The sequence below is a fragment of the Humulus lupulus genome, chromosome 2 (assembly GCF_963169125.1).
Source record: "Humulus lupulus chromosome 2, drHumLupu1.1, whole genome shotgun sequence".
NCBI lineage: Eukaryota > Viridiplantae > Streptophyta > Magnoliopsida > Rosales > Cannabaceae > Humulus > Humulus lupulus.
In genome coordinates, this window is record NC_084794.1 from 206,804,179 (window position 1) to 206,816,806 (window position 12,628).

Below are 12,628 nucleotides of genomic sequence, written 5' to 3' on the forward strand. Positions count from 1 at the left end.
TCACATTTTGTCACATTATTTAATCTAACATTATATTATATGAAATAATATAACATTCTCCCACTAGATTAAATAATCATTTTTTTGTAACACTTATTTAATCAATCAAACATTATATTAAAATATAATAATTACTCATTCTAACTATTAAGAAATTTTTTCGTTTTTTTATAAACAAAGCTAAAAGAAACTTAAACGGTACTTTTCAAACACAACACAAAATCTACAAGAGTGATTGATTCAACATTCAGATACAATTTTAAGTTTTTGAAAACTAAAATATAAATGGACTCACATAATTCTTGATTGGTAGGTCATTTCCAAAACTAAATTTAAAACAACTTTTTGAAAGTGAATAACAATTACACATGCAAATAGAAAACAACAATTTCTCGTTTTCTATAATTCCTCAAAATTTAGACAAAATAAATGGGCCCCACAACTATTTAAAATACAACATCACAAACCAATCAATAATTGCAAATGCTGAAATATTATTTTCAAATAGTTCTTTTCAAATCAAATTCAAAATCCAAATATTTTGTTCTCAAATCATAAATCAATCACACCCTACCCTATCCCAATCATCTTCTCCGGCGACGTCAAGAAACTCATGCTTGTCATATACCAAAATGACCACGTTCAAGAGTAGGTAGCCATGGTATCAGTCTTAAGCTCAAACAACCAATGATATGGCCGAAAAAAGCTTCTAAAGTCGTAGAATACTCACAAACTCTTCGGAAAAAGCCGTCATATAGCTAGAGTGAATGGCTGGACTATGTTCCACTCAAAGAGCTCATTCCAACGGTACCACCCCCGAGACTCGGGGTGGTCGGAGTTGGCTAGAAAATGTAGTCAAAATGTCACTGACCCTATCTTTGACCAGCGCGTGCGGTAGCTTCTAGGAACTGATGACGGCGAAACTTCAGCCAAACCTTCGTCGGCGGTCGCTCTTCCTAGTGGTCTGGCGCGTGTAGAGAATGAATGCTCCAGTGGTTGGCGACAGTGAGGATAGAATAGAAGATGAGAGAGAATGGTTTAAGTTATATTAAGTTTGAAAAATGGTATAGAAAAACATTATATTTGTAATTAAAAAAATAATGGTAAAATTGTAAATAAAATATAAAAATCAATACTAGATGTAATTTTTCCAATAAGTTGAGTAACCATAATTTTTTTTTATGTGAGTTGATGTCCTGACATCTATTTGGATGTGGACATTCTAAGATAAAATAAAATAAAAAAAATAATAAACATAAATTGAAATAGTTTTTTATTTTACTAATTTCATTTTCTATGATGTAATTTTGACAAAATAGATAGTCTGCCTAACTTCTGTTCCGAAGAAAACAATGAATCATCTGGAAATACAATAAGTGGGGTTGAACACATTTGAGGTTGGAATCTTACCTGTCTCAATTTTTTAGTGTCACTGAGAATCACAAAAGGGATATACCGATATGCCATGGCCCACGGATATGCAGTGGAGCTTTTATATCTGTAAATGAAACCCTATTTTATAATTACAACTACAAAATTCGTTTAAGACCCAACACTCAAATATTTGTTTTTAAAAATGTACATGTGCTTAATGACACCATGCACCATTAGATTTCACCAAGCCAAATATTTATACTTGTCTAGAGTAGACAAAACGACACAAGAGTATTCAAATATAACATAATAATAATAATAATTATAGAAAACCAGAAGAGTCATTTTTTCCACTTTGAATCTTAGCCGTCAATTGTTTGGTAAATCAGCCCACTGAGTTTAAAAGTTGTTTTCATTCTTCTGTGTGCGCTCTTTTTCCTTTTTCTTTATTCTTCTTTTTTCAATAATTAATGCATTAATTTAAACAGCTACAAACAAACACCAAACCCCAACTTTTAAAATATTGTTCACTTAATTATCTCAAATAAATAACGCTAATTTTTATTTAACACTATCTTTCTAGTAAGTTGAATTTATTTTTAAAATGATAATGACTTGGAAAACCATGTTAAAAATAATATTACTTAAATAAATAAAGGTTGCTTAGCAAGTTATTATTATAAATTTTAAAATAAATATTTAAATGTGTTGCGTGCTTTTTGTGATTGTAAATTATATTAAAAAATATTATTTAAGTCTACATATTTTTTTTTAAAAAATTATAGATATAAGAAGATTCGTTTTTTAGTGAAGAAAAAACCATAATATAAAAGTAGGCAGTAACGAGAGGGGAAGATATATTGAAGGGAAGGTGTGGTAAACAGTGCACGAGTCACCACCATTGGAAGAGACCTGTGTTTTTCAATTCTGTACTTTCTCTCTCTAGGGTTTCACCTAACCAATCTCAGAAGATCTAAAATCAATTTGACACAGACAATACTTTCGTTCATTAATTTTGAGTTTTTTCTCTGATTCATTGATTTGCTTTCCGAGTATTTTTATTTTGATTATCAATGGCGAACATAGACATCGAAGGAATATTGAAGGAGATCCCTAACGATGGGCGCGTCCCCAAGACGAAGATCGTCTGTACTCTGGGTCCGGCTTCAAGGTCCGTGGAGATGATTGAAAAGCTTCTCAGAGCTGGAATGAACGTTGCTCGTTTCAATTTCTCTCACGGAACTCATGAGTATCATCAGGAGACCTTGAATAATCTCCGTACTGCTATGTATAATACCCAGATCCTCTCCGCTGTCATGCTTGATACCAAGGTTTGCTTTTTTTTTTTCCTTTTCATATAATGAAAAATCGTTTATGATTTTGATTTTGGTTTGTGGGGATTATGGAATAACATTAGTCAGGTAAGGAAAAACTTTATATGCTATGGATGCTTATTTGTGTGAAGTCAGGTTCTGGATCAGAACTTTCTAGGAAACCCGAGTGGTAAATTATGGTGATTAATAAGTTCTTCTGTTTCTAGGAAACCCGAGTGGGAACTGCTCGTACTACACAACATGTACCATGTTAATTTGTCAATTATTTTTTCCAATCATTATGTGATACATTTTTTTAAAAAAAATCTGTCAATTATTTGGGTTGATTTCTTTTCAATAATTATTTTTTTATTTAAGTATAATAGAGTAATATTATGTGATAATTACTGAGCTGAAGAACTTGTATAGCTGTCAATGTTGTAAAAAATGTGTACCTATTTGAACTGATGATTTCTTCTATGGTAATTGGGAAACGGTGTGGATTGCAAATGTGAAATTGGTTAGATGTCAGCCTATTCAGGGGACTTAAGAAATATTTCGTGAACATCATATTCGATGTCCAGTCTTCATTTGAGCAATTCTCATAAGAGATAATATAATGAAAAAGTAACAAGTCTTAAAGCAAACCTGTTGTTATAGGAATCTATCGAAATAAAAACACTACAATTTATGATATACGGACACTTGATGCAGCGGTAATTTAATAGTAATGTTTTCTCATATTTCACTTTCAAGAACATTGAACTGCTCGATTAAAATCCGTATGTAATCTTTTTACTGTTCAATGTATGATGTGGATCCTTCTGGTTTTCATGCTTAATTGCATATTTTCGTGCATTGGTATATTGTTTGGTATGCTACATGGCTATTGCGAGCTGTCAGAGAGAATTATTTCATCAAATAGAAGTTCTATTAAATGGTATTAACCATGAATTGGTGCTTTTCTTTGTCCTTGCAGGGACCTGAGATTCGAACTGGTTTCCTTAAGGATGGCAAAGCTATTCAACTTAAGGAGGGTCAGGAGATTACTATCACTACTGATTACACCATCAAGGGTGACCCTGAGATGATTTCCATGAGCTACCAAAAGCTGGCTGTGGATTTGAAGCCTGGAAATACCATTTTATGTGCTGATGGAACAATTACTTTGACCGTTTTGTCTTGCGATGCAAAAGCTGGGTCTGTGAGATGTCGTTGTGAGAACACAGCAATGCTGGGTGAGAGAAAAAATGTTAACCTTCCTGGTGTTGTGGTGGATCTTCCAACCCTTACTGAGAAGGATAAGGAAGATATTCTTGACTGGGGTGTTCCAAACAATATTGATATGATTGCTCTTTCTTTTGTACGAAAGGGGTCAGATCTTGTTAATGTTCGTAAGGTTCTTGGCCCCCATGCCAAGAATATTATGTTAATGTCAAAGGTATGGTCTATGTTTAGTGTCATCTCAGGTGTGTTAGTCTTTAAGATAATGCTTGCACCCATTATTTCTCATGTAACTGTGACTTTGCATGCTTGGTTGCTTTGCTATCTGTCATGAAAGTATGGAGATGCTTTCTTGCTTGGTTATTTTTTCAGGAGGATAGTTTAACTGGCTGTTGTGGAAAATAATTATTTTTGGATGCATTTAGTTAAGATATATATATATATATATTTATTTATTTATACGGGACACTCTCTTAATGGTTCCTACACATAGATGGTTATTTTACTCTTAACTATTGGATTAAGATAGTCAATATTTATAATTGTTAATTAATATTTCTAAAAATAAATTTTGATTTTTTCAAACTTTTGGAAGGGCTATCAAATGACATGGTTGTCAAGTATCTATTAATTAAAAAATAATACAAAATCTTATTTAATATTCATTTTCCATTCCTTCATCATTTTATCTATTTCATGAGAAAAAAAAGTCATTTTAGAATTAATGGAAATAATTAATGTGACCATTATCTTTCCAACTAATATTTATTGCTTAATTAATCTAAAAAATTCAAAATTATTGATTTTATATATTTTATTTATTTATCTGACATTTATGTTGTTATCAGGTTGAGAATCAGGAGGGGGTTGTCAACTTTGATGAGATCTTGCGTGAGACTGATGCATTCATGGTTGCCCGTGGTGATCTTGGAATGGAAATCCCAGTTGAAAAGATTTTCTTGGCACAAAAAATGATGATTTATAAGTGCAATCTTGTGGGCAAGCCTGTTGTCACTGCCACTCAAATGCTTGAGTCCATGATCAAGTCTCCTCGTCCAACCCGTGCCGAAGCTACAGATGTAGCTAATGCAGTTCTTGACGGAACTGATTGTGTTATGCTTAGTGGAGAGAGTGCAGCTGGGGCCTATCCAGAACTTGCCGTTAAGATCATGGCTCGTATATGTATTGAGGCAGAATCATCTCTTGACTATGGGGCAATCTTTAAGGAGATGATAAGGTCAACCCCTCTTCCAATGAGTCCCTTGGAGAGTCTTGCATCCTCTGCTGTGCGAACAGCAAACAAGGCCAGAGCAAAGCTCATTGTTGTGCTGACACGTGGCGGAACAACAGCCAAATTGGTCGCCAAATATAGGCCAGCTGTTCCAATCGTTTCGGTTGTTGTTCCAGTATTGACTACAGACACATTTGATTGGTCCTGCAGTGATGAAACTCCAGCAAGGCACAGCCTGATCTACAGGGGTTTGCTTCCCCTGTTGGCCGAAGGATCAGCCAAGGCCACTGATGCGGAATCTACAGAAGTGATTTTGGAAGCTGCATTGAAATCAGCAACTGGTAGGGGGCTGTGTAAGCCTGGTGATGCAGTTGTGGCACTTCATCGTATTGGAACTGCCTCTGTGATTAAGATCTGCATAGTGAAATAATGTGGGACATACAAGAAGCCGAAACTTTTCCTTGTCCCTTGTTTTTCTGTCATGTAGCCTTCAGAGCACTAAGATTCAGTTTTTTAATATTTGCCATTTTCGAGTGAGCTTTATTAGAGGGTATGAGTACCTCTGGATTATATTTATTTGCAGTTAGCTATTGTTATGAGTTGGGACTCATTAATTTTGGCATGGTATAGAAATAAGGCTGAGCTCTTTGTGGTCCCAGTTTGTAGTCCGTCTCGATTATTTTTCCTATTTTATCTTTTGTGGTAATAAGTTCGTTATTGACAGTTTTGATTAGGGATGTAAATGGGGCGGGTCTGCCCCGCTTCCGCCCCGCCCCGCTAAAATTTTGCCTCACCCTGTCCCGCCCCGCCCCGGCTTAATTGGGGCGGGTCTGCCCCGCTCCATTTGCCCCATTTAACTTTTTTTTTTTTTAAGAAACATTAAATTATAATTTTAGAATTTTCCTTAATCCTAAATATTATTTTTTATTGTAATCTTTATATTTTACACTTGGTATCAACTACACCATCAAATATTATATTTTGTTTTTTTATTTTAACATTTACAAAATAAATACAAGAATAAGGATGAATTATATAAAACATATTTTTCAATATTTATAATTCTTTCTAGTCTATATAGAATTAAAAATATTCTAAATCACATATAAAATGTCAATTTTACGTACTATGTATATAAGTAGCATGAGATAATTGAGTTAGAGTATAAAAAAAAAAAAAAAATTGAGGCGGGGCGGCCTCGCCCCGTTTAAATTCCTAGCGAGTCGGGGCTGCCCCGCCCCGCTTAAATTCATAGCGGGACGGGGCAAGGCGATGCCCCGCCTCGAATTCTGTCCCGTTTTTACCGGGGCAAAGATGCCCCGTCGAGTTGGGGCCCCGCCCCGCCGCCCCATTTTGCCATCCTTAGTTTTGAGAGGAAAATTTTAGATATGGCAAGAGGGGGGCTGGCTTTTCATTTTTAACAGAGAATATTAAAAGAGGGGTTTGTGTAGTCAGTCACCTGAAAATGAGGTTTTACATCCCTCATATGAGACAATTTTTTTTTACTGCAGATTAGGTTATCTTTCTACTTTTGACCTGAATGCTACAGTAGCAATATTTGAATAATAGTTTTTAAAGTTTTTTTTTCACATATTTTATATTATCTTTACTGTTGAAGGTTAATAAATGTCATTTGCAATTTTTGGTCATTTGTATCAACTTCGAATAGAAATGTATTTATTATTATTATTGGGAAATTTGAGTTTTTATGTTTAAAGGGGGTTGTAATTAAAAATAATGTAGGGTATTTTAATCATTTCAAAATAATGCAATTTTTTTTGAGGATACCCAAAATACCCTTGACACAATTCCCCCCAAATTTTGATTGCTCCTTTCTCTCTCTCACTCTCTCGGTTCGTCTCCCCTGCCTGACTCACCAAAAACGCCATCGTCATCTAAGCCGCCGAAGCCTCCGTCTCACCGCCGTGTCGCCTCCCTCGAAGCCTCAATTTCTCCTTCTTGCCGGCTGTCTCGTCCCTCGTCTCTCAATCTCGCATAAAAAACCCACGAGCAATTCCCCCTCATCACGACTCGTCCCTCTCTCTCGACTCTCAATCTATACCAAAACCCATGTTTGATAGGGGTTCGAGTTTCTCCCTCTCCACGAGCTCATATCGTCCCTCTCGTTTACCATTACAAAGGTAACCTCTTATTTTTTATTACATTCAATTTGTGTTTTAGTGTTAGATTTTAGGATTGTTTGTGTGTTTGTGTCTGGTTTTGGGTTTGAATTTGGTTGGTTAATGTATGGATTAGTGTGGATATGTTGAGAGTGAAGTTTGGGTATTTTTGTGGTTCTGGTAAGGTTGCTCGATGGTGGTTTGACGGAGTTTCGATGGTGGTTTGATACATGCTCGATAAGCTCGATAAGTTAAGCTATTAAGGGTTCCAGGTTTAGGCTCGATAGGGTTCGATGCATGCTCGATTGGTGTAATGACCCAACTATTTCTAAGACTTAGATCATTAGCCCTACTAGATATAACTACTAGGTTTGAAGAGAACATACATGAGAAAAATTCATAACTTTATTGAAAACATTAAAATAATATTTGTAATACATAAATGAGCTCATTGTTTTAAAATAAAACATAACTTTAAATGAAATTGTTTACAAAGCTAAATGCGGAAAATACATTAAAACGTAATTTAAAGAGACTAAAGAAAATAACGTCATCCTCGAATCTACACGCAACCCATCCACTCCATTCACCTCAGCACACACACCAAGCTCCCAAGAATCCTTCCGCCTTTGTATCTATTTTCCTGCATCATACTAAAAGAAAAGGAGTGAGCCTAATGCCCAGCAAGGAAAAACTATTAACAACATAAAACATATACATAAAATTACATCATCAACATATACTATAACCATACACTATGAACATATACTATAATACTACAATGGCCATTATACTACTTGGGGCTTGGTAACTAAGCAAGTCATATGCCCATTAGATTTGTGGGGCTTGCTAGTCAAGCAAGTCATATGCCCATAAATTATTTGGGGCTTGCTAGCTAGACAAGTCATATGCTCAAGGTCTATAATCATACTATACATAATGTGAACATCACATAACATAAGATAAGATAACATAGGATAATATAACATATCATATTAACATATAAAGTCCTATCCTATTTTCCTTACCAACACCGGGATATTTGAGAACAAATGCAGGACTTGGAATAGTCCTAAAACCAAAAATAAGAATGGTGAGAATTTCTAAAGGAAAGAAATGAAAAGAATAGAACTAAACCACCAAGAGGAAACTTACCGAAAAGACACCTTAAGTTCAAAAAACTTAAAAACCTAACCACAAAACCATAATAAAAGTTAGAACCTGAATGAAAACTAAAGAAACTAAGGAATCAAACAGACTTGAACTTAAGAATAAGAATACCTTAGTTGACCTTATGGATTTGTCTAACTTCAATACCGAAATACACTAAACCTCACTTCCCAAATATTTTATAAAGCTTAAGAATAACAAAGCTTTTTCCCAACTCAAGTGTTCATCACTCTATGGTATCACTAGCACCTTCGAGTCTCTGACCATAGCTTGAAGAATGAGTGGAAGGGCTGGGTACTAGGTCCTATTTATAGAGTTCAAGGAATAAAATATCTTCTTTTTGGCTTGAATAAAATAATGAATATAATTGAAAAATAAGTGATTATTCGGTCAACAGATGCTTAAGACTCGGTCAAAACTATTCAGGGGCAGGTCTAAGAAGTCAAGGCTTGATTTTAAAATTAAAAACAAAAAGTAAAAAAAAAACTTAGGGCGATATATCGCCCCTAAGTGGCGATATATCAGCTCTGCCCTAATCCCGAGCCTCCGTTCGTACGTTCGTGCAATGCCAACGTGTTTTTCATATCCTTCATCAGGCGATATATCGGCTCATAGCTGCAATATATCGGCATACATGAATATTTCAAACACGTAATTGCACTTTTTTAGCATAATTAAGGTTGGATAACTGCTTTGACTGAGTCAAAATACGACTCTAACAGTTTCTAGTGAATACTAAAGCTGCTATTTCTTTATTTTATCAATAAAATACTTAATTCCTTAATAATCATGCTTATGACAAGTGTCATATTCCTATTGGCTCTATCTAAACCTTAGGTTATAATAAATATCATATTTAGGACCAGCAATATTAATCAAACCTTATGTTATAATTAATATTCTTAAACTATAGGTTAAACTTATAAAATCCATAACTGTTGCTAGGAGTTTCCAACTAAGTCCCAGTTTGAACCAAAATCCACGAAATCTAAAATACTACAACTACTACTAGCTAGCTAACTAAGTAAACATTTTGGGACTCTACAATTGGGTTTGATAGGTTAGGTCATTTGGGGTTCTAGCTTTATGCTTCTGTGGGTTTGATGCATGTTCGATGGGGGTTCGATGCATGCTCAATTGGGTTCCATAGGGTAGGCCCATTAGGGGTTCCAGGTTTAAGATTGAGGGATTCGATGCATGCTCGATGGGTTGGGTATTTTTTTGGGTTCGATGGTGTTCGATGTTGGTTCGATAGAGTGGGCCTTAGGGGTTCCAGGAGCAGGTTCGATGGTGATTCGATGCATGATCGAGGTTGGTTCGATAGGGTGGGGCTTAGGGGTTCTAGGTGCATGGTCGGTAGGGTTCGATGCATTCTCGATATAGGCTCGATCGTGTAGGCATTTAGGGGGTTCGGTGCATACTCGATGGATCTTCGATGGGGGTGTTGTCTGGGTTCGATAGGGTAGGCCATCTGGTGTACAGAGTAATGTTGTAGTGGTTCGATGCAAGCTCGATAGTGGTTTGATGGATATTGTAGGGTGGTTCGATGGGGTATTTTTTTTATGGAAATGTCCAGTTTTTCGGTTTGATGGGTAATCGATAGGGGTTCGATGGTTGCATTTATGTTTGTTGATGGATTTTTCATGTGATTCTGTTTAACTATATTATATATTGTTTTCTGCAGATGCTGAAGTTTCTTTTTCCCTTGATCGATCACTTTCCCGGTTGAGTCACATACAGGGGTAATGGTTACAATAAAACAATCAAGGACAATTTCGAGGAGCTTGGGTTGATAGAAAGAGTGAAGGAATCCCCTTTCAAACAGTTTTTCATGCCTAAGAAGTTGGGCTTCTCTGCATCTCTCATACATCAATTAATGTTGCGCAAGATCCAGTGCAACAAAGAGGATGCGTTGCATTTCCATTTGGGATCTAGACCCTATAGATTTGGTAGATGCGAGTTTGCTTTGGTTATGGGGTTGAACTTCAGTGCCGGGCAATCTGAGACTGATTTGAAGAAACACTTGACTAGTGACCGCTTAATCAATGAATACTTTAATGATGAAGAAACGGTGAAGATGATGCATTTGGAGGAAGATTTAAAAAACTACACTGTAGTTGAAGATGCCTACAAGTTGGGCCTATGTTTCTTTGTTGAGGGGGTTTTACTTGCACGAAAGGGCAAGTTAAATGTCTGGATAGATTCGTTGAAGATGGTGGAGGACATTGAGTACTTCTTTACTTACCCATGGGGGAATGTGTCTTTTAACAAGCTTATGGATGCATGTCAAAAAGACATGCATCATCAGAAGAGGAACTATGAGAAGAAGAAGGAAGTTAAGGGGAACCAGAAAGAAGCAAAATATAGTTTTTATGGTTAGGTCCCTGCATTGCAGTATTGAGCATACGAGGTCATTCTGCAGTTTGCATGTGAGTATGGTATTAACCATGGAAACTGGTTTCCGAGGATGTTCAGTTGGTCGAGCAGTAAGGAGCGTCCTATTTCGAAGGCCGACCTTGCACCGATGTTCAAGAAGACGAGTGTAAGTTCTTCTATATTATGTCAAAATACATTATTCTTTGGTGGTTTCAAACTAACTTAATGCTTTGTGTTTGATGTAGTTGATTGTGTTGTCCATGTTGAAGCCCCAACCTTTGGAGATAGATTATTATAGCACTTTGATTGAGGGTGATGCTCCCTTGTATCCTGGGTTGGGCCAAGAAGAAGAGGCAGCAACTCCCACTGATTTTGAGAAGGTGGCGGAGATAGCTGCTGAGGTTGCGAAGCCATCCAATATTTTTGTTGATGCTGGGCCTGATGATGAGGATACCCCAGTCCCCATCAGACCCACACCCTCGGCCCCCGCCCCATCTGTACACCCCAGTCCTGATCAACTTGATTTATGAGAGGTGTTGGAGAGGTTGGAGCGAGTCGAGAGTCGTCAGGATACCGTCCTACAGAACCAGGCGGTCATCATGGATGCTGTCAGTAAGATCTTGACATTTGTACAAGATCTTCGTAGAGACACGACGGAGAATGATTCTGATTCCGAATCACTTGACCTCCCATATGATTTTGTTGTACATGACACAGGCACTCCTCCTCTGATAATACTCATAGCAGATCCTGAGACCCCAGATGTTGCTATTATAGAACCTGAGGATGTTGCTGGGGTAGAGTTTGAATTGGCCAAGAGGAAAATATGCAAACCTAAGAAATTTGAAGACTACACCAACCCAACCAGGAAGAAAGCTCGTGTGGATGCGATTAATGATGTGCCATTAGTCTTCGATCCTCTAAAGAAGCCACTTGCTACATAGTACAAGATGGTCGATAAGTGGTTGCTTGGAGATATTCCGAACAAGACGAAGAGGGATGTCCAAACTAGTGTGCATGGTCCAAGTTGGTTTCTGACGCTGAAGACACCACAATTTTGGATCGAGGATGGGGTAAGTAATTTTTTTAATATCTTTTATCTGGTATGTATTTCCAAACATTTGATTCGATAGGGGTTCGATAGTGTTCAATGGGTAGAGGCAGATGGTTTCGTCCTAGTATCTTCAAATTGGGTTTGATAGGGTTTGATGTTGGTTCGAGGGGTAGAGGCAAGTGGTTTGGTCCTTGAAACTATAATTTGAGTTCGATGTAGGTTCGATAGGGTTCGATGTTGGTTCGATGGGTAGAGGCAGATGGTTTCTTCCTAGTATCTTCAAATTGGGTTCGATAGGGGTAGAGGCATATGTTTTAACAATTGCTTTCCTATTATTTTTGCAACATATTGATGCGGCCAAGCATATGCTGCGTAGGCGTTGCCAGTTCTATCCCAGGGCGTATCGGCAAGATGCTGTTGTGATGAATATTATATTCTCACAAGTGGTACCGGCCCGTTATGATGCATATCAGAATGCCAAGGAAGAGAATAAGACAAGGTTTTTGTGGGATTCAGATGTGATGTCAATGATTGCGGGCATTGACAATCAATTTCTGGCATCGTGGAAGGGAGTAGACACTATATATTGGTGCCAGAAATACCTTCAAGCGCATTGGTTTGCAAATGAAGCATCCATTTCTACTTGGACTCTGAATGTTTATGATTCAAAAGTGACGGCGATAAGTGATAAGCAACTGCAATCATTTATGAAGTCATGGTCTACTTTGTTCCCATTGCTGTTATTGCAATCACATCTTTTCAAGGA

General features: G+C 36.8%; 1 protein-coding gene across 1 annotated transcript; it reads left to right on the top strand.

The window, feature by feature from the left end:
• The first annotated feature begins 2,209 nt into the window (after nucleotides 1-2,209).
• LOC133818915 (pyruvate kinase, cytosolic isozyme) lies at nucleotides 2,210-5,800 on the top strand. The gene is made up of 3 exons (XM_062252028.1): nucleotides 2,210-2,705; nucleotides 3,667-4,128; nucleotides 4,760-5,800. Exons 1-3 carry the CDS (start codon nucleotides 2,448-2,450, stop codon nucleotides 5,570-5,572), a joined length of 1,533 nt encoding a protein of 510 aa, XP_062108012.1. The 5' UTR covers nucleotides 2,210-2,447; the 3' UTR covers nucleotides 5,573-5,800.
• Nucleotides 5,801-12,628: the final 6,828 nt, after the last annotated feature.